Source organism: Eriocheir sinensis, chromosome 7, assembly GCF_024679095.1.
Source record: "Eriocheir sinensis breed Jianghai 21 chromosome 7, ASM2467909v1, whole genome shotgun sequence".
Lineage (NCBI taxonomy): Eukaryota > Metazoa > Arthropoda > Malacostraca > Decapoda > Varunidae > Eriocheir > Eriocheir sinensis.
The window spans coordinates 1,718,033-1,740,596 of record NC_066515.1 but is presented as its reverse complement, the minus strand read 5'-3'; the positions used below and the strand labels follow the sequence as shown (position 1 = coordinate 1,740,596).

At 48.6% G+C, this 22,564-nt stretch overlaps 1 protein-coding gene and 1 long non-coding RNA gene across 16 annotated transcripts in view; one reads left to right on the top strand and one right to left on the bottom strand.

Annotated features, from left to right (window-relative positions):
• LOC126995273 (DNA-binding protein RFX2-like) overlaps positions 1 to 16,967 on the top strand; it is a 49,465-nt gene extending 32,498 nt beyond the window's left edge. Inside the window, exons 9-18 of the mRNA XM_050854761.1 lie at positions 3,190 to 3,288; positions 6,103 to 6,281; positions 7,485 to 7,806; positions 8,375 to 8,551; positions 10,654 to 10,788; positions 12,730 to 12,936; positions 13,334 to 13,489; positions 14,025 to 14,227; positions 14,882 to 15,035; positions 15,900 to 16,967. Coding sequence (XP_050710718.1) covers positions 3,190 to 3,288; positions 6,103 to 6,281; positions 7,485 to 7,806; positions 8,375 to 8,551; positions 10,654 to 10,788; positions 12,730 to 12,936; positions 13,334 to 13,489; positions 14,025 to 14,227; positions 14,882 to 15,035; positions 15,900 to 16,106 — 1,839 coding nt within the window. The 3' untranslated portion in view covers positions 16,107 to 16,967. The remainder of the gene's footprint in view (positions 1 to 3,189; positions 3,289 to 6,102; positions 6,282 to 7,484; positions 7,807 to 8,374; positions 8,552 to 10,653; positions 10,789 to 12,729; positions 12,937 to 13,333; positions 13,490 to 14,024; positions 14,228 to 14,881; positions 15,036 to 15,899) is intronic.
• Positions 16,968 to 18,149: 1,182 nt separating this feature from the next.
• On the bottom strand, positions 18,150 to 20,926 carry LOC126991995 (uncharacterized). 15 transcript variants are annotated; one of them, XR_007746083.1, is made up of 4 exons: positions 20,776 to 20,926; positions 18,912 to 20,571; positions 18,590 to 18,753; positions 18,150 to 18,418 (listed from the first exon to the last, which is right to left on the bottom strand). It is a non-coding gene; the product is annotated as an uncharacterized LOC126991995 (long non-coding RNA). The 15 variants fall into 15 exon arrangements; XR_007746029.1 differs by lacking the exon at positions 20,776 to 20,926 and adding an exon at positions 20,663 to 20,775 and having other exon boundaries at positions 18,897 to 20,571; XR_007746023.1 differs by lacking the exon at positions 20,776 to 20,926 and adding an exon at positions 20,663 to 20,775 and having other exon boundaries at positions 18,902 to 20,571.
• Positions 20,927 to 22,564: the final 1,638 nt, after the last annotated feature.

Here is a 22,564-nt window from a genome sequence, read left to right as displayed (position 1 = left end):
AAGTGGAACAGGGTGGAACAGCATATATAGACCAAGTGGATCAGGGTGGAACAGCTAGTATATGCCAAGTGGGAGAGTGGAACAGGGTGGAACAGCATATATAGACCAAGTGGATCAGGGTGGAACAGGGTGGAACAACAAATATATGCATAGTGGAAGAGTGGAACAGCTAATATAGGAGTGGAGCAAGGTGGATTAGGGTGGAACAACTCATATAAACCAAGTGGAGGAAGCGAGGTGGATCAGGGTGGAACTATACAAGCCGAAAAACAAGTGGAGTGGGGTGGAGGAGGGTGGAACATCTCAAATACACTAAAAAAAAAACGCGTGGAACAACAGAAAAGTGGAGTGGAAGTGGAACAACCCATTCAGCTAAAGAGTGGAACAGCTAGAGTGGTGGAGGTGGAACACACACACACACACACACACACACACACACACAGGTGGAACAAGAAAGTGGAACAACCCAAAACTGAACTGGTCTGATACGGGAAGGGTGGCAGAGGAGGGGGGGTGGGGGGGAGATCATGGTCGCCTTGGCACCGGGGGAAGGGGGACTGGAGGGGCTGGGGCATGTCTAAACCCCCCCCCCTCAGCCCCCCAGTACGCCCCCCCAGCCCCCTCAAAGCAGCCCCAGTCTCACTTAGTCCGAACTTGTATGTTACAGGAGTCAGACGTGTTGCTCTCGTGCGTTCGTGTGACCCCATGTGGCCAGTTTTCTCAGCTTTTAACCCTCCCCCCCCCTCCTCCTCCCCTGTGGTTTCGACTTCCCCCCGGTGCTCCCCCTTCCCCTTCTCTCTTCCTCCCCAGTGGTTCATTATAAGGTCACTTTCTTCAGTATTTCGTTGCCCAAAGTTGACGTATTTGACAAGGCTTTCGTAGGCGTTGTGGGCGTTTCCAGGGGTAGTTTTATGACCCTGGTGGTAGTGTGACCCTTCCTCTGTACCGTGAACCTCAAATACCACTCGTGAGAGCCCGATTGACCCAGTTTTTGACCTTTGGGATGTGTCTGAGGATACCCCCCATAACCAGCACACATTTGACAAGGCTTTCGTAGGCGTTGTGGGCATTTCCAGGGGTAGTTTTATGACCCTGGTGGTAGTGTGACCCTTCCTCTGTACCGTGAACCTCAAATACCACTCATGAGAGCCCGATTGACCCAGTTTTTGACCTTTGGGAATAGTTGATGTGTCTGAGGATACCCCCCAAAACAAGCACACATTTGACAAGGCTTTCTGAACCGTAAAACCCACCACTGAGCCCGATTGACCCAGTTTTTGACCTTTGTGAATAGTTGATGTGTCTGAGGATACCCCCCAAAACAAGCACACATTTGACAAGGCTTTCGTAGGCTTTGTGGGCGTTTCCAGGGGTAGTTTTATGACCCTGGTTGTAGTGTGACCCTTCCTCTGTACCGTGAACCTCAAATACCACATATGAGAACCCGATTGACCCAGTTTTTGACCTTTAGAAATAGTTGATTTGAGGATACCGCCCACCCAGCAGTGCCCATCAACAGACCTTTGAACCCCCTGAGGCGAACGAACCCTTGGGGAACGCCGTACCAGTGGGTGTGGGCTCCCTCGAAGGGCGCCCACACCAGGGTAAAGCCACGCCACACCCACACCCACGCCCACACACACACGCACGGTTGAAATGGGCGTGTGACCTGACCTTCCGTGACCTCATCGACTCCCCTTCTCCATCACCTCCTCCTCCTCCTCCTCCCGTGACCCCTGACCCCCTTTATATACCTCCCCCTCCCCCTAACCCCCCCGGCTACCCATACGGCCTTGTAGCTCCCGTTGGCTCGTGGTTCGCGCCGCAACATCGGATCCCAAGTTCGAATCCCCAGGTGGTCTTGGAGATGGTTTACTATGAAAGCGTGAACCACCTGGCGCAGTGTGGCTCAGTGCACGGCGTGGCCCTGGTAGGCACACACACACACACACACACACACACACACACACACACACACATATACACACACACACACACACATTGGTATAAGGGAAAGGTGGGCTAGTTTGCATTCTGTGTGTGTGTGTGTGTGTGTGTGTGTGTGTGTTCTCTCCTAGGCAACCAATCTTGTAACATTTCCTCCTCCTCCTCCTCCTCCTCCTCCACATACTGAATTATTTACACACACACACACACACACACACACACACACACACACACACATATCTGATTATCTTTATGTTATATAGATAATGTATAAATTTGTAAATAGTGTGTCTGTATGTGCGTGTGTGTGTGTGTGTGTGAGTGTGTGTGTGTACGTTTTTTCACGCACATGGTTTTTGGTGTGTTTTTTGCAGCATTTTGAGCACTGTAGATACTAGAGAGAGAGAGAGAGAGAGAGAGAGAGAGAGAGAGAGAGAGAGAGAGACCCTGTGTGTGTGTGTGTGTGTGTGTGCGTGTGTGTGTGTCTTGCATGTGTACACCTCGGCAAAGTATACATACACACTAACACACACATCATTGCACTGAGTATATTGAAGGATATAATAATGATGATGATGATGATAATGACTTTGACAATGGTGTGTGGTTTTCCCTACCCCCCCTCCACCCTCCCCCCCCCCTTTTTTTCCTCCCTTCTCTCCCTTTTCTCTCTTTCCTCCATTTTTTTCCCTCCCTCCCTTCCTTCCTTCCTTCCTTCCGCTCTCTTCTCTTCCTCTCCCTTTCTTTACCCTTCCCCCCCCCCCTTTTTTCCTCCCTTCTATCTCCCTTTTCTCTCTTTCCTCCATTTCTTCCCTCCCTCCCTTCCTTCCTTCCCCTCTTTTCTCCTCCTCTCCCTTTCTCCTCTTCCTCCCTTTCCTCCATTTCCTCTTTCTTCTCTCCATTCTCTCCCTTTCCTCTCCATTCCTTTCCTCCAATTTCCCCTCTTTCTTCGCTTCTTCTCCCTCCTCTTCTCCGTCATTTCCCTTCTTCTTCCCTTCTTTCCTCTCCATTCTCTCCCTCTCTACCTCCCTGTTCTCTCGCTTTCTTTCCTCCAATTTCCCCTCTTTCTTTTCTTTTTCTCCCTCCTCCATTTTCCCCTCTTCTTCCCTTCTTTCCTTTTCTTATCTCTTGCTTTCTTCCTCCTCTTCCTCCCTCCCCCCCCTCACCACCCATGTGTGTGCGTGTGTGCGTGTGCTTGGCTGCCCCCTGGTCAACACCCCCGCTGCCTGGTGTGTGCCGCAGGAGGACGGTGTGACGTACATAGTAAGTGAAAACAGCCCGCCCCTGGACGCTGATGCCCAGGCCAACCTTGCCCACGCCACGAGAGTATCCCCGGCCACGGTAAGTCATGACCTGACCTCACCCTGACCTTACCCTGACCTTACCCTGACCTTAACCCCAACCTACCCTAATGTAACCAAACTTTACCTAACCCAACTGAACATAACCTTATCCTACCCTAATGTACCCTAACCTACCCATAACCATAGCTGGGCGTTATCGCGATAAGTTATCGCTATACTTTATCGCTCATAACAAAATTTGGTTATCGGCCATCCGCTACGTATATATATATATATATATATATATATATATATATATATATATATATATATATATATATATATATATATATATATATATATATATATATATATATATATATATCGGTATCTTTGTTACTTTTGTAACCAATCTAGTGATAATCGCTACTTATTTCCGCTTCTCAGAAAAAAAACGTTGTCTCCTCCCTGGTGCGCATGCGTGGCCGGGCGCTCGGTGTTGTATGAAAAAACTTCGGGGTATGAAATATCTTCGGTGAAGAGATTTCATACTTAGATCATCAACATTAAAACACTCGGTTATTTTTTTCTATGTTAGACTAAAAAATCAATATATCAAAGAGAAAATCATTTAACTTTGCCCAAAAATGATTATCCACTGCCTCAAATTTGTGATCCCGTTGTAACGAGCGCAAACAGAGACCAGCGGCTTGTGTTAACACGTGGCGGCGTGGCGTGTGGCATGCGCAGTTCACGAGACCAGTGTTTGTAAACAAAAGCGCCAGCTTTTGACGGTGGGGACGCCAAATAACACAACACCGGTTCAGGCGTTTCTAGTATTACCGTCCATAGGTACGTGTCAACGTGTGGTTTTCAGGTTTTGTAAGTTTTCTAAAATACAGATAATGAAAATTTGAATTCATCTTTTTTTTTTTTTTTTTGAAATATCAATATAGTATCGTTTTCGCCTATCGGGCATCGCCTATATTCATGTCTCCAGTTAACGAATATCGGTTATCACCGATAAGGTTTTGTGTTATCGTGCCCAGCTATGGTCCGCCGCCATAACCTTGCCCTAACCTACCCTTCATAACCTTCCCCAGGCTACCCAAGTTTCCCCAGCCATGGTAAGTCCTCTCCATCATGACCTGCCCATAGCTTACCCTAACCTACCCCCCCCCCCCTTTTTTTTTATTTTTTATAACTTGAAAATTATATATATTATTGTGTCTATTTCATATATATTGTTATGTTTATTCAATTCATTTATGTATTTGTTTATATGTTAGTTTGCTAAAGGGAGACTTGCCTTCCTTGAGACATTTACTGAATTACTTGTTTTTTTTTGTGTTTATTTCTTGTATTTTATTACGTTTATTTATTTTTTGAGTAGCGGGATTTTTTTTCTGCCCTTGAAATGTTTACTGTAAAAAAAAAAATTATATTTCAATCAGTTCATCATTTTTTTTCAATCATTTGTGTTTCTTATTTTCCTTATTTTCTTATTTCAATTATTTCCTATATATCTTTTTTCCTTACTTATTTTCCTTATTTTTTTCCTTACTTTAATTTCTTTTTTCCTCTTTTTTTTTTATCTCTATCCATCAACATCTATAATTATCAAGACTTTTTTTTCAATCACAATTTTCAAAAACAAAAAAAACAAACGTGGTATTTTTCGCCTTGGCTGAGAATGGTGTTTGGAATTTGCCGTTTGGAATTTGCCGTTTGGAATTTGCCGTTTGGAGTGTTTTATTATTTATTTATTTATTTTATTGAGTGATTGAGTGATTGAATTGATTGATTTTTGACATTTTCTGCCTGCCGTGTTTTTTTTCCCGTTTTTTTTCTAAGCATGTGATAATTTGCAGGTGTGTGTGTGTGTGTGTGTGTGTGTGTGTGTGTGTGTATACCAGCAGGTTTGGAATGGTGTTTGGATTGTATATTTCCAGGTGTGTGTGGGTGTGTGTATGTGTGTGTGTGTGTGTGTGTGTGTTTATACCAGCAGGTTTGGAATGGTGTTTGGATTGTGTATTTCCAGGTGTGTGTGTGTGTGTGTGTGTGTGTGTGTGTGTGTGTGTTTATACCAGCAGGTTTGGAATGGTGTTTGGACTGTGCATTTCCAGGTGTGTGTGTGTGTGTGAGAGAGAGAGAGAGAGAGAGAGAGAGAGAGAGAGAGAGAGAGCATACATTCCAAACATCTATTAAGCCCCAGAAAAAAACACAAAAAATCTATATAAAAAAACAGATATTGAGTGACCTTGATGATTGTGTGTGTGTGTGTGTGTGTGTGTGTGTGTATGTATGTGTGTGTGTGTTGATTTCTCTTTTTCCTTCTCCTTCCTTCCTTCCTTCCTTCCTTCCTTCCTTCCTTCCTTCTCTTCTTTCCTTTCTTCCTTCCTTCCTTCCTTCCTTTCCTCTCCTTCCTTCCTTTCTTCTTTCCTCTCCTCCTCCTCCTCTTTCTCTCCCTTCTCTCTCCCTTCCTTCCCCTCTTTTCTCCTCCTCTCCCTTTCTCCTCTTCCTTCCTCCCTTTCTTTCCTCCATTCCCTCCCTGTTCTCTCCTTCCTTTCCTCCAATTTCCCATCTTTCTTTCCTTCTTCCTTTCTCCTCTTCCTTCCTCCCTATCCTTCCCCTACATTTGCTCTTTCTTTCCTCCATTCCCTCCCTGTTCGCTCCATTCCCTCCCTGTTCTCTCCATTCCCTCCCTGTTCGCTCCCTTCCCTCTCTATTTTCCTCCAATTTCCTGTCTCTCCTAATATTCATTTTGCGTTTCCTATCATCCTTCTCCACCTCTCTCTCTCCATCTAATCCATTTCTCTCCACTCCTCTCTCTCCACCACCTCCACAGTTAACCACCCAATCCACCCAACAGGTCCAGTGGTTGATGGACAATTACGAGACAGCGGAAGGGGTCAGCCTGCCCCGATCGACCTTGTACAACCACTATCTCCGCCACTGTGCCGACCACAAGCTGGATCCGGTCAACGCTGCGTCCTTCGGGAAGCTCATGCATGGTGTTTTCCTCGGGACTGCGAGCAGTGACAGCACTAGGTATGGGGGGGGGCTATGGGCGTATGTGTGGGTGTGAGTTTTGGGATAGGAAGTTAAGTTAAGTGTGATTCGACAAGGATATTCGGGGGTGTTTTCGGGGTTTTAGGACGCGATTTTGGGGACATGAGGCTTCTTTGGGGTTTGGGGGAGGGTATAGGTGTGTGTGTGTGTATGTGTGTGTGTGTGTGAGTTTTGGGATAGGAAGTTAAGTTAAGTGTGATTCGACAAGGATATTCGGGGTGTTTTCGGGGTTTTAGGATTCGATTTTGGGGACATGAGGCTTCTTTGGGGTTTGGGGGGGATGGGGTAGGTGTGTGTGCGTGTGTGTGTGTGTGTGTGTGTGTGTTTTGGGATAGGAAGTTAAGTTAAGTGTGATTCGACAAGGATATTCAGGGGTGTTTTCGGGGTTTTAGGACGCGATTTTGGGGACATGAGGCTTCTTTGGGGTTTGGGGGGGATGGGGTAGGTGTGTGTGTGTGTGTGTGTGTGTGTGTGTTTGGGAAAGTAAGTTAAGTTAAAAGATTCTGTTGAGTTTAATTTGACAAGCATATTCGGGATATTTTCGGGGGTTTTAGGACGCGATTTTGGGGACATGAGGTTCCTTTGGGGTTTGGGGGAGGGGGTGTGTGTGTGCGTTTGTGTGCGTGTGTGTGTGTGTGTGTGTGTGCGTGTGTGTGTGTGTGTGGTATAGATATTAGATTATGTGATAGTTGAAATGTTAATTTTCTTTGGACATTAAATTTGAAATATTTTTATTATCTTATTTATTTCCTCCTCCTTCTCTTCCTCCTCCTCCTCCTCCTCCTCCTTCATCTTCCTTCCTTCCTTCCTCCCTCTTTTTTCTCCTCCTCCTCCTCCTCCTCCTCCTCCTCCTTCATCTTCCTTCCTTCCTTCCTCCCTCTTTTTTCTCCTCCTCCTCCTCCTCCTAATCTTCCTTCCTCTTCCTTCCTTTCTTCTCTCTTCTCCTTCTTCTACTTCTTCTAATCTTCCCTTCTTCTTCTTCTTTTCACTCATATCTTACAATCTTCCTCCTCCTCTCCTCTTCCTCATCTTCCTTCCTCCTTCTCTTATCTGTCACTTATCCTCCTCCTCCTCCACCTCCTCACTAACCCGCCACCCCTCCTCCCATCTTCTTCCACCCTGACTATCCTCCTCCTACCCCCACTAACCCCCCCATCTTCTTCCACCCCTCCACCCCCACAGAGGCAACAGCAAATACCACTACTATGGCATCCGCATCAAACCATCGTCACCCCTTATCAACGTAAACGATGACGGAACCCCAATGACTTTACGCACCCAGAGCTCATGCGGGGGGAGCCTCAAGAAAACGGGTGTGTCGAGCCTCCCCCAGCAGCCCTCCCAGACCGCCCAGACCCCCCAGCAGTCACCCGGCGGAGGGCAGGGGAAGAATGGAACAGGCCTGGGTGCTGGCGGAAAGGGCGGAGGAGGTGGAGGAGGTGGAGGGGGTCAGGAAATGCACTATGATTCACACACGCAAGTTCCGGCCGAGACGTCTCCGATGGTATGTTTGTGTGTTTGTTTGTGTGTTTGTTTGTGTGTTTGTTTCCTCTGTGTTGTCGTTTTCTCTCTCTCTCTCTCTCTCTCTCTCTCTCTCTCTCTCTCTCTCTCTCTCTCTCTCTCTCTCTCTCTCTCTCTCTCTTTTATATATTCTTCCTATCTTCTTTCCTCCTCCTCCTCCTCCTCCTTCTTCTTTGCACTCTTTAATCTTTTTCCTCTTCCTCCTTCTCCTTCATCCTCCTCCTCCTCCTCCTCCTCTCCTTCCATCTTCTTTCACCTCCCTTCTATCCTCCTCCTCCTCCTCCTCCTCCTCCTTCTTTAATCTTTTTCCTCTTCCTCCTCCTTCTACAAATCACTCCTTCCTCCTCCTCCTCTTTCTTCTCCTCCTCCTCCTCCTCTTCTTTCCTTCCATCTTCTCTCACCTCCCTTCTATCCTCCTCCTCCTCCTTCTCCTCCTTCTTTAATCTTTTTCCTCTTCCTCCTCCTTCTACAAATCACTCCTTCCTCCTTCTCCTCTTTCTCCTCCTCCTGCTTCTTCTCCTCCTCCTTACCTCCTCCTCCTCTTCCTCCAGGTCCTTCAAAACCAGCAGTACCTCGGTGACGTCAGCCAAGCAGTTCCCCCCTACGACAAAGTTGACTTCGCATCTGACCCCTTGCCCACTGGTGTGACCCGTGCCCACCTCGATACCTTCACCAGCTTGTACCGGGAGCACTGTGAGACCATCGTGGAGGCCATATATAACTTTCAGGTGTGTGGCAGGTGTGGGGGAGGTGTGGAAGGGGTGTGGTGTGAATGGGAGGGTGGGTATGGAAGGGGTGAAAGAGTAGATGTGCTGGTTAACTCTTGCATAAGGGATTTGGACAGCACAGGGATGAAAGAGTGAAGATGCTGGTTAACTCTTGCATAAGGGATTTGGACAGCACAGGGATGAAAGAGTGAAGATGCTGGTTAACTCTTGCATAAGGGATGAAAGAGTGAAGATGCTGGTTAACTCTTGCATAAGGGATTTGGACAGCACAGGGATGAAAGAGTGAAGATGCTGGTTAACTCTTGCATAAGGGATTTGGACAGCACAGGGATGAAAGAGTGAAGATGCTGGTTAACTCTTGCATAAGGGATGAAAGAGTGAAGATGCTGGTTAACTCTTGCATAAGGGATTTGAACAACACAGGGATGAAAGAGTGAAGATGCTGGTTAACTCTTGCATAAGGGATTTGGACAGTACAGGGATGAAAGAGTGAAGATGCTGGTTAACTCTTGCATAAGGGATTTGAACAACAGGGATGAAAGAGTGAAGATGCTGGTTAACTCTTGCATAAGGGATTTGGACAGCACAGGGATGAAAGAGTGAAGATGCTGGTTAACTCTTGCATAAGGGATTTGGACAACACAGGGATGAAAGAGTGAAGATGCTGGTAAACTCTTGCATAAGGGATTTGGACAGCACAGGGATGAAAGAGTGGAGATGCTGGTTAACTCTTGCATAAGGGATTTGGACAGCACAGGGATGAAAGAGTGGAGATGCTGGTTAACTCTTGCATAAGGGATTTGGACAGCACAGGGATGAAAGAGTGAAGATGCTGGTAAACTCTTGCATAAGGGATTTGAACAACACAGGGATGAAAGAGTGGAGATGCTGGTTAACTCTTGCATAAGGGATTTGGACAGCACAGGGATGAAAGAGTGGAGATGCTGGTTAACTCTTGCATAAGGGATTTGAACAGCACAGGGATGAAAGAGTGAAGATGCTGGTTAACTCTTGCATAAGGGATTTGAACACCACAGGGATGAAAGAGTGAAGATGCTGGTTAACTCTTGCATAAAGGATTTGGACAGCACAGGGATGAAAGAGTGAAGATGCTGGTTAACTCTTGCATAAGGGATTTGGACAGCACAGGGATGAAAGAGTGAAGATGCTGGTTAACTCTTGCATAAGGGATTTGGACAGCACAGGGATGAAAGAGTGAAGATGCTTGTAAACTCTTGCATAAGGGATTTGAACAACACAGGGATGAAAGAGTGAAGATGCTGGTTAACTCTTGCATAAGGGATTTGAACAACACAGGGATGAAAGAGTGGAGATGCTGGTAAACTCTTGCATAAGGGATTTGAACAACACAGGGATGAAAGAGTGAAGATGCTGGTTAACTCTTGCATAAGGGATTTGAACAACACAGGGATGAAAGAGTGGAGATGCTGGTAAACTCTTGCATAAGGGATTTGAACAACACAGGGATGAAAGAGTGAAGATGCTGGTTAACTCTTGCATAAGGGATTTGAACAACACAGGGATGAAAGAGTGAAGATGCTGGTTAACTCTTGCATAAGGGATTTGAACAACACAGGGATGAAAGAGTGAAGATGCTGGTTAACTCTTGCATAAGGGATTTGAACAACACAGGGATGAAAGAGTGGAGATGCTGGTTAACTCTTGCATAAGGGATTTGGACAGCACAGGGATGAAAGAGTGAAGATGCTGGTAAACTCTTGCATAAGGGATTTGAACAGCACAGGGATGAAAGAGTGAAGATGCTGGTAAACTCTTGCATAAGGGATTTGAACAACACAGGGATGAAAGAGTGGATATGCTGGTTAACTCTTGCATAAGGGATTTGAACAACACAGGGATGAAAGAGTGGATATGCTGGTTAACTCTTGCATAAGGGATTTGAACAACACAGGGATGAAAGAGTGAAGATGCTGGTAAACTCTTGCATAAGGGATTTGAACAACACAGGGATGAAAGAGTGGATATGCTGGTAAACTCTTGCATAAGGGATTGGGACAGTATAGGAGTTTACATTTCCATTCCCTCCTCTACCCTTTCCTCACTCCACATTCCCTCCACAGTTTTCCTCGGTGGAGACTCTGTGGAAGAGGTTTTGGCTGGTCAACAACAACAACATGAAACCGGGCAACTGTGACCCTCTCTCCGACGACGAGGAGGGTGACCTGGCCTCCCTCCTGCCCTCCTCAGTGCTTCAGGTACACACACACACACACACACACACACACACATTATTTTTAGAAGCACGGTTTTAGAAAGAGATCCTTGAGCTTTACTTTCCTGTCTATCTAAAGCTTTTGAATCAATCCTTAACCAGAAGATTCAGAAGCACCTTTCCGCTTCTACCCTTCTATCTGATCGCCAGTGTGGGTTCCGCAAGGGGCGTTCTACTCGCGATCTTCTTTCTCTCTTGACGGACTCTCGGTCACCCTCTCTTAGCTGTTGTCCCCCCAGTGTCACCCTATCTCCCCCAGTCCCCCAGTACTCCATTTCCTCCCTAAAACTGCACTTTCTCTCCCTTCCCTCCCTTTTCAAACCATTTCTCCCCCTCCCTCTCCCCCCCCCCCACTCCCCAGTCTTGTCACCCTTCCCCCAGTGTCCCCCTAGTGTCACCCTATCTCCCCCAGTCCCCCAGTACCTCAGTTCCTCCCTAAAACTGCACTTTCTCTCCCTTCCCTCCCTTTTCAAACCATTTCTCCCCCCCCCACACCCCCCCCCCCACTCCCCAGTCTTGTCACCCTTCCCCCAGTGTCCCCCCAGTGTCTCCCACTCCCCCAGTCCCCCAGTACTTCATATCCTCCCTAAAACTGCACTTTCTCTCCCTTCCCTCCCTTTTCAAACCATTTCACCCCTCCTCTCCCCCCACTCCCCAGTCTTGTCAACCTTCCCCAGTGTCCCCAGTGTCTCCACTCCCCAGTCCCCAGTACTCCATTTCCTCCCTAAAACTGCACTTTCTCTCCCTTCCTCCTTTTCAAACCATTTCTCCCCTCCCTCTCCCCCCCACTCCCCAGTCTTGTCACCCTTCCCCAGTGTCCCCTAGTGTCACCCTATCTCCCCAGTCCCCCAGTACCTCATATCCTCCCTAAAACTGCACTTTCTCTCCCTTCCCTCCCTTTTCAAACCATTTCTCCCCTCCCTCTCCCCCCACTCCCCAGTCTTGTCAACCTTCCCCAGTGTCCCCTAGTGTCACCCTATCTCCCCCAGTCCCCCAGTACTTCATATCCTCCCTAAAACTGCACTTTCTCTCCCTTCCCTCCCTTTTCAAACCATTTCTCCCCCTCCCTCTCCCCCCCCCCCACTCCCCAGTGTTGTCACCTTCCCCAGTGTCCCCCAGTGTCTCCCTCCCCAGTCCCCAGTACTTCATATCCTCCCTAAAACTGCACTTTCTCCCTTCCTCCTTTTCAAACCATTCTCCCCCTCCCTCCCCCACTCCCCAGTGTTGTCACCCTTCCCCAGTATACCCCCAGTGTCTCCCTCCCCAGTCCCCCAGTACTTCATATCCTCCCTAAAACTGCACTTTCTCTCCCTTCCCTCCTTTTCAAACCATTTCTCCCCTCCTCTCCCCCACTCCCCAGTCTTGTCACCCTTCCCCAGTGTCCCCCAGTGTCTCCCACTCCCCAGTCCCCAGTACTTCATTTCCTCCCTAAAACTGCACTTTCTCTCCTTCCTCCTTTTCAAACCATTTCTCCCCTCCTCTCCCCCCACTCCCCAGTCTTGTCCCCTAGTGTCACCCTATCTCCCCCAGTCCCCCAGTACTCCATTTCCTCCCTAAAACTGCACTTTCTCTCCCTTCCCTCCCTTTTCAAACCATTTCTCCCCCCCACTCCCCCACTCCCAGTCTTGTCACCCTTCCCCCAGTGTCACCCTATCTCCCCAGTACTTCATATCCGCCCTAAAACTGCACTTTCTCTCCCTTCCCTCCCTTTTCAAACCATTTCTCCCCCTCCCTCTCCCCCCCCCCACTCCCCAGTCTTGTCACCCTTCCCCCAGTAACTCCCCAGGCCCTGTAACACTCCCCCAGTCCCTCAGTACCTCCCTAAAAATCATACTTTCTCTCCCTTCCTCCTCCGATCCTCACTGCTCTCTCTTCCCCCAATCTCTCCTCACCCTTCTCCCCAGTAACCCCCAGTCTCCCCCAGGCCCTGCTGCGCTCCCCCCCGGTGCTGGAGTACATCCGGAACTTTGATTACCAGTTCTACCAAAACCTGGTGGAAGTGTTGATCCCTGATGTGCTTCGATCCATCCCCTCCACGCTGACTCAGGCCATCCGGAACTTTGCCAAGAGTCTGGAGTCTTGGCTGTACAGTGCCATGCTGGGGTGCCCTCAGGAGCTGGTCAGCATTAAGGTAAGGAGGGGAGATGGGAAGGGAGGGGAAGGGAAGGGAAGGGAGGCTGGGTAAGGGTATGTGTATCTTCCATTCCTGTTATATTAAGGGAAGGGAGGGTAAGGGAAGGGAAGGGAAGGGAAGGGAAGGGAAGGGAAGGGAAGGGAAGGGAAAGGAAAGGAAAGGAAAGGAAGGGAAGGGAAGGGAAGGGAAGGGAAAGGAAGGGAAGGGAAGGGAAGGGAAGGGAAGGGAGGCTGGGTAAGGGTATGCATATTTTCCATACCTAACTCTATACTCACTCATCCTCCTCCCTAACCATTCCTCATCCATCCATGTTTCTCCCCTATCTACTCATCCTTCCTTCTACTCTCCCTTCCCTTCCCATCCCTCCCCATCCTCACTTTCCCTTTCATTCCAGGTAATCGCTGTGGCCTCGTTAGCACAGACGCTACGCAGGTACACATCCTTGAACCACCTTGCCCAAGCAGCGAGGGCGGTTCTGCAGAATTCCGCCCAAATCTCCCAGATGTTGGCGGACCTGAACCGGGTGGATTTTCATAACGTGCAGGAACAGGTGGGTGGTGGAAGAGGAAGAGGAGGAGGAGGAGGAGGAGGAGGAGGAGGAGGAGGAGGAGGAGGAGGAGGAGGAGGTGATGATGTGTGTGCGTGTGTGGAAGGAATGGAATGTGTGTGTGTGTGTGTGTGTGTGTGTGTGTGTGTGTGAGGAAGAGGAGGAGGAGGAGGAGGAAGAATGGAAGAAGAAGAAGAAGAGAAAGGAAGGAGGTGGAGTGTAGATTTAGAGAGAAGAGAGGAAGAGGAGGAGGAAGAAATAAAGAAAGGAAATAGAGAGAGTAGAGGAGGAGGAGGAGGAAGAGGAGGAAGAGGAAGAATAGAGGAGGAGGAGGAGGAGGAGGAGGTAGATTAAGACATAGAAATAACAAAAAACAGGAGTAGAAAGAATAGAGGAAGAAGAGGAGGAGGAGGGAAAAAGCGGAAGAAAGCGGAAGAGAGTGGAATTCAACCTAACAAAACAAACCACAAAACCACAAAAAAACAAATCCACCCCATCTCCACCAATCTCCACCACTCAACTCCACATTCCATCCTAGGCATCGTGGGTCTGCCAGTGTGATGTTGCCCTTGTGGATCGCTTAGAGGAGGACTTCAAGGCGACACTCCAGCAGCAGAACAGCCTTGAACAGTGGGCAGAGTGGTTGCAAGCGGTTGTTGGGCAGGTTCTGAGGCCACATGAAGGCAAGGCGGACTTCCCCAAACAGGCTCGGCAGTTTCTCCTCAAGTGGTCATTCTATAGGTAAGGAAAGGTAGGGTAAGGGAGGGAAGGGTAGGGTTTAGGAGGGGAATGGGAAGGGAGGGTTTGAGATATGGGTAAGGGAGGGAAGGGTAGGGGTTAGGAGGGGAATGGGAAGGGAGGGTTTGAGATATGGGTAAGGGAGGGATGGGTAGGTAAGGGAGGGAAGGGTAGGGGTTAGGAGGGGAATGGGAAGGGAGGGTTTGAGATATGGGTAAGGGAGGGATGGGTAGGTAAGGGAGGGAAGGGTAGGGGTTAGGAGGGGAATGGGAAGGGAGGGTTTGAGATATGGGTAAGGGAGGGATGGGTAGGTAAGGGAGGGAAGGGTAGGGGTTAGGAGAGGAATGGGAAGGGAGGGTTTGAGATATGGGTAAGGGAGGGATGGGTAGGTAAGGGAGGGAAGGGAGGAAAGAAGGGAGAGATAATTGAGGGAGAGGAAGGAAGGGAGATAAGGGAAGGAAATAGAGAGAGAGAGATGAAAGGAGGAAGAAGGAAAGGAAGGAAGGAAGGAAGGAAAGAAGAGGAAAGGAAGGGAAAGAAGAAAGGAAGGAAGGAAAGGAAGGAAGAAAGGAAGAAAGGAAGGAACAGAACCAGATTAAGAGTGGACATCAAACTCAATCATCCACCCTTCCACACTAACTCCACCTCACTCCACAGCTCCATGGTGATCCGCGACCTCACCCTCCGCAGTGCCGCCTCCTTCGGGTCATTCCACCTGATCCGCCTGCTGTATGACGAGTATATGTTTTACCTGGTGGAGCATCGGGTGGCATCCTCCCTCGGACTGACCCCCATCGCTGTAATATCCCAGGTAAGGAAGGGAAGGGAGGGAGGGGGAGGAAGGGGAAGGAGGGGAGGAGGGGGGGGAAGGGGAAGGAAGAGGAAGGGAGAGGGAAAGAGAGGTGAGGGGTTAAGGAAGGGAAAGGGAAGGAAGGGAAGGGACAGAGGAGGAGGAAGGGAGAGGGAAAGAGAGGTGAGGGGTTAAGGAAGGGAAGGGAAGGGAGGAGGAAGGGGTTATTGTGTGGGGAGGGAGGGAGGTAAGGGAGAGGGGAAGGAAGAGGAAGGGAAGGGAAGGGAGAGGGTAAGGAAGGGAAGGGAAGGGAGGGTAAGGAAGGGGAGGGAAGAGTAAGGGGAAGGAGGGGTTAAGGGAGAGGGGAAGGGAGGGTAAGGAAGGGGAGGGAAGAGGAAGGAAGGGAGGAGAAGGAAGGGTGTGTGTGTGTGTGTGTGTGTGTGTGTGTGTGTGTGTGTGTGTGTGTGTGTGTGTGTCTCTGATTTTCTTTCTTTAATCTTTTCCTTCTTCTCCTTCTTCCTTCCTCTTCTTCCTTCTCCCTCTCTTCTCCTTCCATCTTTTGACCCTTCCTCCCTTCCTCTCCTTCCCTCCCTCTTCTTCCTTTCTTCCTCTTTCTCTCCATTCCCTCCTCTTCCTCCCTTCCTTTCCCTCATTTACATCTCTCTCTCTCCATTTCCTTCCCTTCTCTCCCTCCCTTCCTTCCCCTCTTCCTCTCTTTCCTTCCCTTCATCTTCTTTTCTTCCTCCTCTCCTTCCTTTCTTTCCTCCCTTCCTTCACTATCTCTCCATTTCCTTCCCTTCTCTCCCTTCCTCTCCCTCCATTTCCTTCCCTTCTCTCCCTTCCTCCACCCCATCATCATCACTCACCCATCGTCACCACCAACAGGGCCTGGGGAGCACCAACAAAGCCACCTCCACCAGCGACTCCACCTCCACCTCCTCCACCCCCACCACCACCTCCACCAACAACAACAACAACAACAGTGCTAGTGGAAGCTTCATGGTGTTTAACGGACAGACGACGACGCACCACCGGGCTGAAGACGACGCGGGGATGCTGCCGGCGTTCAAGAGGATGAAATATGAATCCTAACCTATCATCGGCTATTTCCACCTTCGGACGATGACGCTGCCCCCATCTACACACCGTCGTTATCTACCTATCGTCGGCGGAGTGCGAGGCGGTGTATCTATACTTTATCTGCACTTTCGACCTTCGGATGACACCTCTATCCCTATCTACACACCTTCGTTTTCTACCCCTATCTACACTTTCGAATGTCGCGTCTACACCTCTCTACACTCCTTCAATGTCCACCCCTATCGTCCTCAGGCTAACCTAAGCTATTGACTCCCCTTCTACGCCTCAACCTATTGTCGTCGGTGCTCCTATGCTGAGGTTTACCCCCCTTCGTTATCTATGTGTGTGTGTGTGTGTGTGTGTGTGTGTGTGTGTGTGTGTGTGTTCTTTGTGTTCATTTCTACCGTCGTCGTTTTGGTGTGTGTATGTCTGTGTGTACGTGTGTGTCTGTGTGTGTGTGTGTACGTGTGTGTGTGTGTGTGTGTGTGTGTACCCCAGTCAGTCCGTCAGTCATTTGCTTTAAGGAAGAAATTAATACAAAAAAAAAAACACGCAATCTAGTCAGTATTTTAGATTGGTTTAAAACGCATCAGATGTTTGTTTGTTTGTTTGTTTTATTTGATGGACAGCCTTGACAGTTTTTATTATTCTTCTTCTTCTTATTATTATTATTATTATTATTATTATTATTATTATTATTATTATTATTATTATTATTATCAGAAGAGGAAAGAGAGGGAGAGAGTTATTTTTGTAAGAGAGAGAGAGAAAGAGAGAGAGAGAGATTATGTATTTAGGTGTGTGTGTGTGTGTGTGTGTGTGTGTGTGTGTGTGTGTGTGTGTGTGTGTGTGTGTGTGTGTGTGTGTGTGTGTGTACCATACCGTCAGTCTAGTCAACCAAAACAACAACAACAACAACATCTATTTTTTTGAAATGTCACAAAAACTTTAAGCTTCAACCATAGAGGCAGCCGTGTGTGCGTTCGTGTGTGCGTGTGTAGTCTTGCGGGCGTGCCGGGGCTGGGGCGGGGGGGCAGGGGCAGCCTCTCGCACCCCCACCCCACCCCCGGCCCCGGCGCCCCATCGCTGTCGTGTAATTTATATTTTTATACCAAACATGACAACACTTCGGGGCGGCCGGGTGCATGCCTCGCCCCGGAATGCCCCGACCGGCTACTGGGGCAAGACCGGGGCCAGGCACACACCCGTACCCCGCCCCAATAGAGTGCTGACCACGCTGAACGAGCCCCGGACCTGATACCTTGGCGGGTCGGGTCGGGTCGGGGCGGGTCGAGCGGGGCAGTTCTTCCTGTGTGCTGTTGCTTTGCTCAATGTCTCCATCCAGCGTAACCCACAGGGGCGCTATTTTACCCCCGCCCGGAGGTAGAGGAGAGGGCGGGGGGGCGGTCAAGGGCGGGGCAGTATTAGTGTGTGGGTGTGTGAAGCGGGGCGGGGCGGCTGCGGGTGGCGGCCATACGCTGGGCCATAGTGTGTCGGCACCTCTATAACCGCCCCTTTAAGCATGTGGCGGGGGCGGCTCGTGTGTTGTGGTGTGACACTGCGTGGCTTCCAAAGGTCCTGGGTGTGGCTGCTGACCTGCCCGCTCCTCCACCCTCATTGTAAACTATATCTGTCGGCATTTCCTGGTAAACAGTGTCCCTGCCCCCCGCCCACCTCGGAAACTGGGCGGGTGATTTTGAGGGTGTTCAGAAACCACCCACACCCACCCACACCCACCCACACCCACTCCCATAAGCTAGTCTGGGTGTAAGGATAGAGTTTGACCAACCCACCTAACCTAACCTAACCTAACTTAACCTGGGTGCAAGGGTATAGTTTGATCACTCACACCTCACCCATCATCGGATAACTGGGTGGGTGATTTTGAGGGTGTACAGAAACCACCCTCACCCATACCCACACCCATAAGCTAGTCTGGGTGTAAGGATAGAGTTTGACCAACCAACCTAACCTAACCTAACCTGGGTGCAAGGGTATAGTTTGATCACTCACACCTCACCCATCATCGGATAACTGGGTGGGTGATTTTGAGGGTGTTCAGAAACCACCCACACCCACCCACACCCACTCCCATAAGCTAGTCTGGGTGTAAGGATAGAGTTTGACCAACCCACCTAACCTAACCTAACCTGGGTGCAAGGGTATAGTTTGATCACCCACTCCTCACCCATCATCGGAAAACTGGGTGGGTGATTTTGAGGGTGTTCAGAAACCACCCACACCCACCCACACCCACACCCACTCCCATAAGCTAGTCTGGGTGTAAGGATAGAGTTTGACCAACCCACCTAACCTAACCTAACCTGGGTGCAAGGGTATAGTTTGATCACCCACTCCTCACCCATCATCGGATAACTGGGTGGGTGATTTTGAGGGTGTTCAGAAACCACCCACACCCACCCACACCCACTCCCATAAGCTAGTCTGGGTGTAAGGATAGAGTTTACCACCCACCTAACCTAACCTAACTTAACCTGGGTGCAAGGGTATAGTTTGATCACCCACTCCTCACCCATCATCGGATAACTGGGCGGGTGATTTTGAGGGTGTTCAGAAACCACCCACACCCACACCCACACCCATAAGCTAGTCTGGGTGTAAGGATAGAGTTTGACCAACCCACCTAACCTAACCTAACCTGGGTGCAAGGGTATAGTTTGATCACCCACTCCTCACCCATCATCGGAAAACTGGGTGGGTGATTTTGAGGGTGTTCAGAAACCACCCACACCCACACCCATAAGCTAGTCTGGGTGTAAGGATAGAGTTTGACCAACCCACCTAACCTAACTTAACCTGGGTGCAAGGGTATAGTTTGATCACCCACTCCTCACCCATCATCGGATAACTGGGTGGATGACTTTGAGGGTGTTCAGAAACCACCCACACCCACACCCACGCCCATAAGCTAGTCTGGGTGTAAGGATAGAGCTCAATCACCCTAACCTAACCTAACCTGGGTGTAAGGATAGAGTTTGACACCCCCCCCCCCCCCCTACTAGAAAAACTGGGTGGGAAGGTTTCAGAATGTATAGGAATGGGTGTGCGGATACCCCACCCACATCCATAAGCTAGTCTGGGTGTAAGGATAGTTTGACCACCCCACCTAACCTAATATGGGTGGAAGGATAGAGTTTGACCAGCTAACCTAACCTAACCTAACCTGGCCCTAAATTCATGGGTGTGGATGTGTGTGTGTGTAGGTGTGGAGTGTCGCTATTCCACCTCCTGATCCGCTAGCTAAGTGGTTGTGTGTGTGTGTGGGTGGATGGGTGTCACAACTCCACCTCCTGATCCGCTTGCTAAGTGGAGGTGTGTATGTGGGTGTAGAGGAGTGTCATAATTCCACCCCTCGATCCGCTAGCTAAGTGGGAATGTGTCATAACTCCACCTCTCAATCCGCTTGCTAAGTGGAGGTGTGTATGTGGGTGTGGAGGGGTGTCAATTCCACCTCTCAGTCCCCTAGCTAAGTGGGTGTGTGGAGGGGTGCCATAAATCCACCTCTTCATCCGCTAGCTAAATGGGTGTGTGTGGGTGTGGAGGGGTGTCGTAAATCCACCTCTTCATCCGCTGGCTAAGTGGATGTGTTTGGAGGTGGGCAGAGGGCGGGCCTAAGTGTTGAATGTGATATGTTGTGGGTGTGATGGACCAAGGTCGTCAATGTATTAGTGTGCCTCTATACAGTTACTCATCTACGGTTAAGTCAGGCAGGCAGGCAGTCAGTCGGTCGGGTTGCAATGTACAGTTTACCCGTATGATCTCTGCGCCAGAATCCGTGCTTAAGATTTACCACATAACTTAATTTCTGTTTCCGATATCATAAGAAAAGGGGGCCAGAATCCGTGCTTAAGATTTACCACATAACTTAATTTCTGTTTCCGATATCATAAGAAAAGGGGCTGGAATCCGTGCTTAAGATTTACCACATAACTTAATTTCTGTTTCCGATATCATAAGAAAAGGGGGCCAGAATCCGTGCTTAAGATTTAACGCATAACTTAATTTCTGTTTCCGATATCATAAGAAAAGGGGCTGGAATCCGTGCTTAAGATTTACCGCATAACTTAATTTCTGTTTCCGATATCATAAGAAAAGGGCGCCAGAATCCGTGCTTAAGATTTACCGCATAACTTAATTTTTGTTTCCGATATCATAAGAAAAGTGCGTCAAAAAGCAATGTCCGAGGAAGAAGAGAGCGGAAAAACACCTCCGCTCTGGGTGAAGGAAGGGAAAGAGGAGGAAGAGGAAAATGGATGATTAACGAAAGTGAGGAGAGGAGAGGAAAAAGAAGGAGAACCCAAGAAGCAATACAAAGCAGAACAGAAGAAGGATCACCGCAAAGCTTTATTTTTCTCTCCCATATCATCGTAAAACTGTAAGGGGTGGGAATCGTATGTCTCTCAACGATGTACATGTTCCCTGTTCACCGTTGGGCCCAGTAATAAGAAACAGTAACCTTATTTCTCTCAAAACTGTAAGGAATTATGTCTCTCAACGATGTACATATTCCCTGTTCACCGGTGGGCCCAGTAATAAGAAACAGTAACCTTATTTCTCTCTCTCGTATCATCGTAAAACTGTAAGGGGTGGGAATCATATGTCTCTCAACGATGTACATCTTCCCTGTTCACCGGTGGGCCCAGTAATAAGAAACAGTAACCTTATTTCTCTCTCTCGTATCATCGCAAAACTGTAAGGGGTGTGAATCATATGTCTCTCAACGATGTACATATTCCCTGTTCACCGTTGGGCCCAGTAATAAGAAACAGTAACCTTATTTCTCTCTCTCGTATCATCGTAAAACTGTAAGGGGTGGGAATCGTATGTCTCTCAACGATGTACATATTCCCTGTTCACCGTTGGGCCCAGTAATAAGGAACAGTGCAAGACTCCTATGTCACCCCCACAGAGAGAGAACAGGCTCGCTTTACAAGAAATAACCAGAGAAACCCAAAACAACTGAGGAACCTCCCATATCAAGATAGGCTGAAACATCTAAACTCACATTCACTAGGGAGATGAAGAGTGCGGGGAGATCTGATAGAAGTATGCAAATGGGTCAAGGGTTATAACAAAGGCGATATAAGAAAAGTACTGAGAATTAGCCAGCAGGATAGAACTCACAGTAATGGATTTAAATTAGAAAAGTATAGATTTAGGAGAGATATAGGCAAGCATTGGTTTAGTAACAGGGTGATGGGGAATGGAATAGACTCAGCAATCACATAGTTAGTGCAGGGACGATAGCTTGTTTGAAGAGTAGACTGGATAGGGAGAGGGTAAGCTTGGAGGGAACCCACTACCCGCGTCCTGTATGGCCACTCCTTGTGTGTAGTGCCTGACCTGGGTGGGAGGGTCTCACAAACTCACTCAGCAGCTGGGTATTTCATTGGTCGACTGGATAAGGAGCGACTTTCCCATCTCACCGGTTGCAGGGTTTATCCTCAGCCCCGGTAAAACGCTTCCCTGGTCTGGATTAACTTCTCATGCGTTCTGTAACACCTGTGGTTATGTGGAGTGGGATGGAATTTCAAGTACCGTGTAGCAGCGACGGGCCAAATTTGTGGCTTTACCGTGTAGCAGCGATGGGCCAAATTTGTGGCTTTACCGTGTAGCAGCGACAGGCCAAATTTGTGGCTTTACCGTGTAGCAGCGACGGGCCAAATTTGTGGCTTTACCGTGTAGCAGCGACAGGCCAAATTTGTGACTTTACCGTGTAGCAGCGACGGGCCAAATTTGTGGCTTTACCGTGTAGCAGCGACGGGCCAAATTTGTGCCATGATATAAACCCCAAAAATAGATGATGCAAAATCTGATCACAAATGCTTTGATATATATTATGAAATGGTTTGTGTGAGGGGCGATTTTTTCTCATTTTTCTCGCATAGAGGGACCATTAAGAAACATGATCCCTGCTGATACCGGGTTAATGTGATATGTCCAAGGCCTACAAGCTGCCTCCCTCTACTGGTCAGTGAATGGGGATGATATACATCGCTACCAGACATGAGATTCACACCTCTTGCCTATTGATGAAGGTGTGTTAGGCAAATGTAAAGCTGTAGGGTACATTTCAAGGCATGGATTTTGGCGCAAAGATCATTGGCGGAAACTACAAGTCAGTCAGTCTAACTTGTGTACTCATAAAACTAATTCTCCATTACGTGTGTGTGTGTGTGTGTGTGTGTATATCTATGTGTGTGCGTGTGTGTGCGTTTTCTTCCTCATGTGCACCGCGTGACTTCCACTACACTGTGTGGTACAAATATTTAGAGAGAGAAATATATTGATTCTTCGAGTGAGCACACACACCCACTAACAGTATCAGGGAAAGAGGGAAGGAAAGGGAAGGAAAGAGAAGGAAGAGAAATGGGGAGGTTGTGGTGGTGGTGGTGGTGGTGAGGGTCTACACACACACACACACACACACACACACACACACACACATA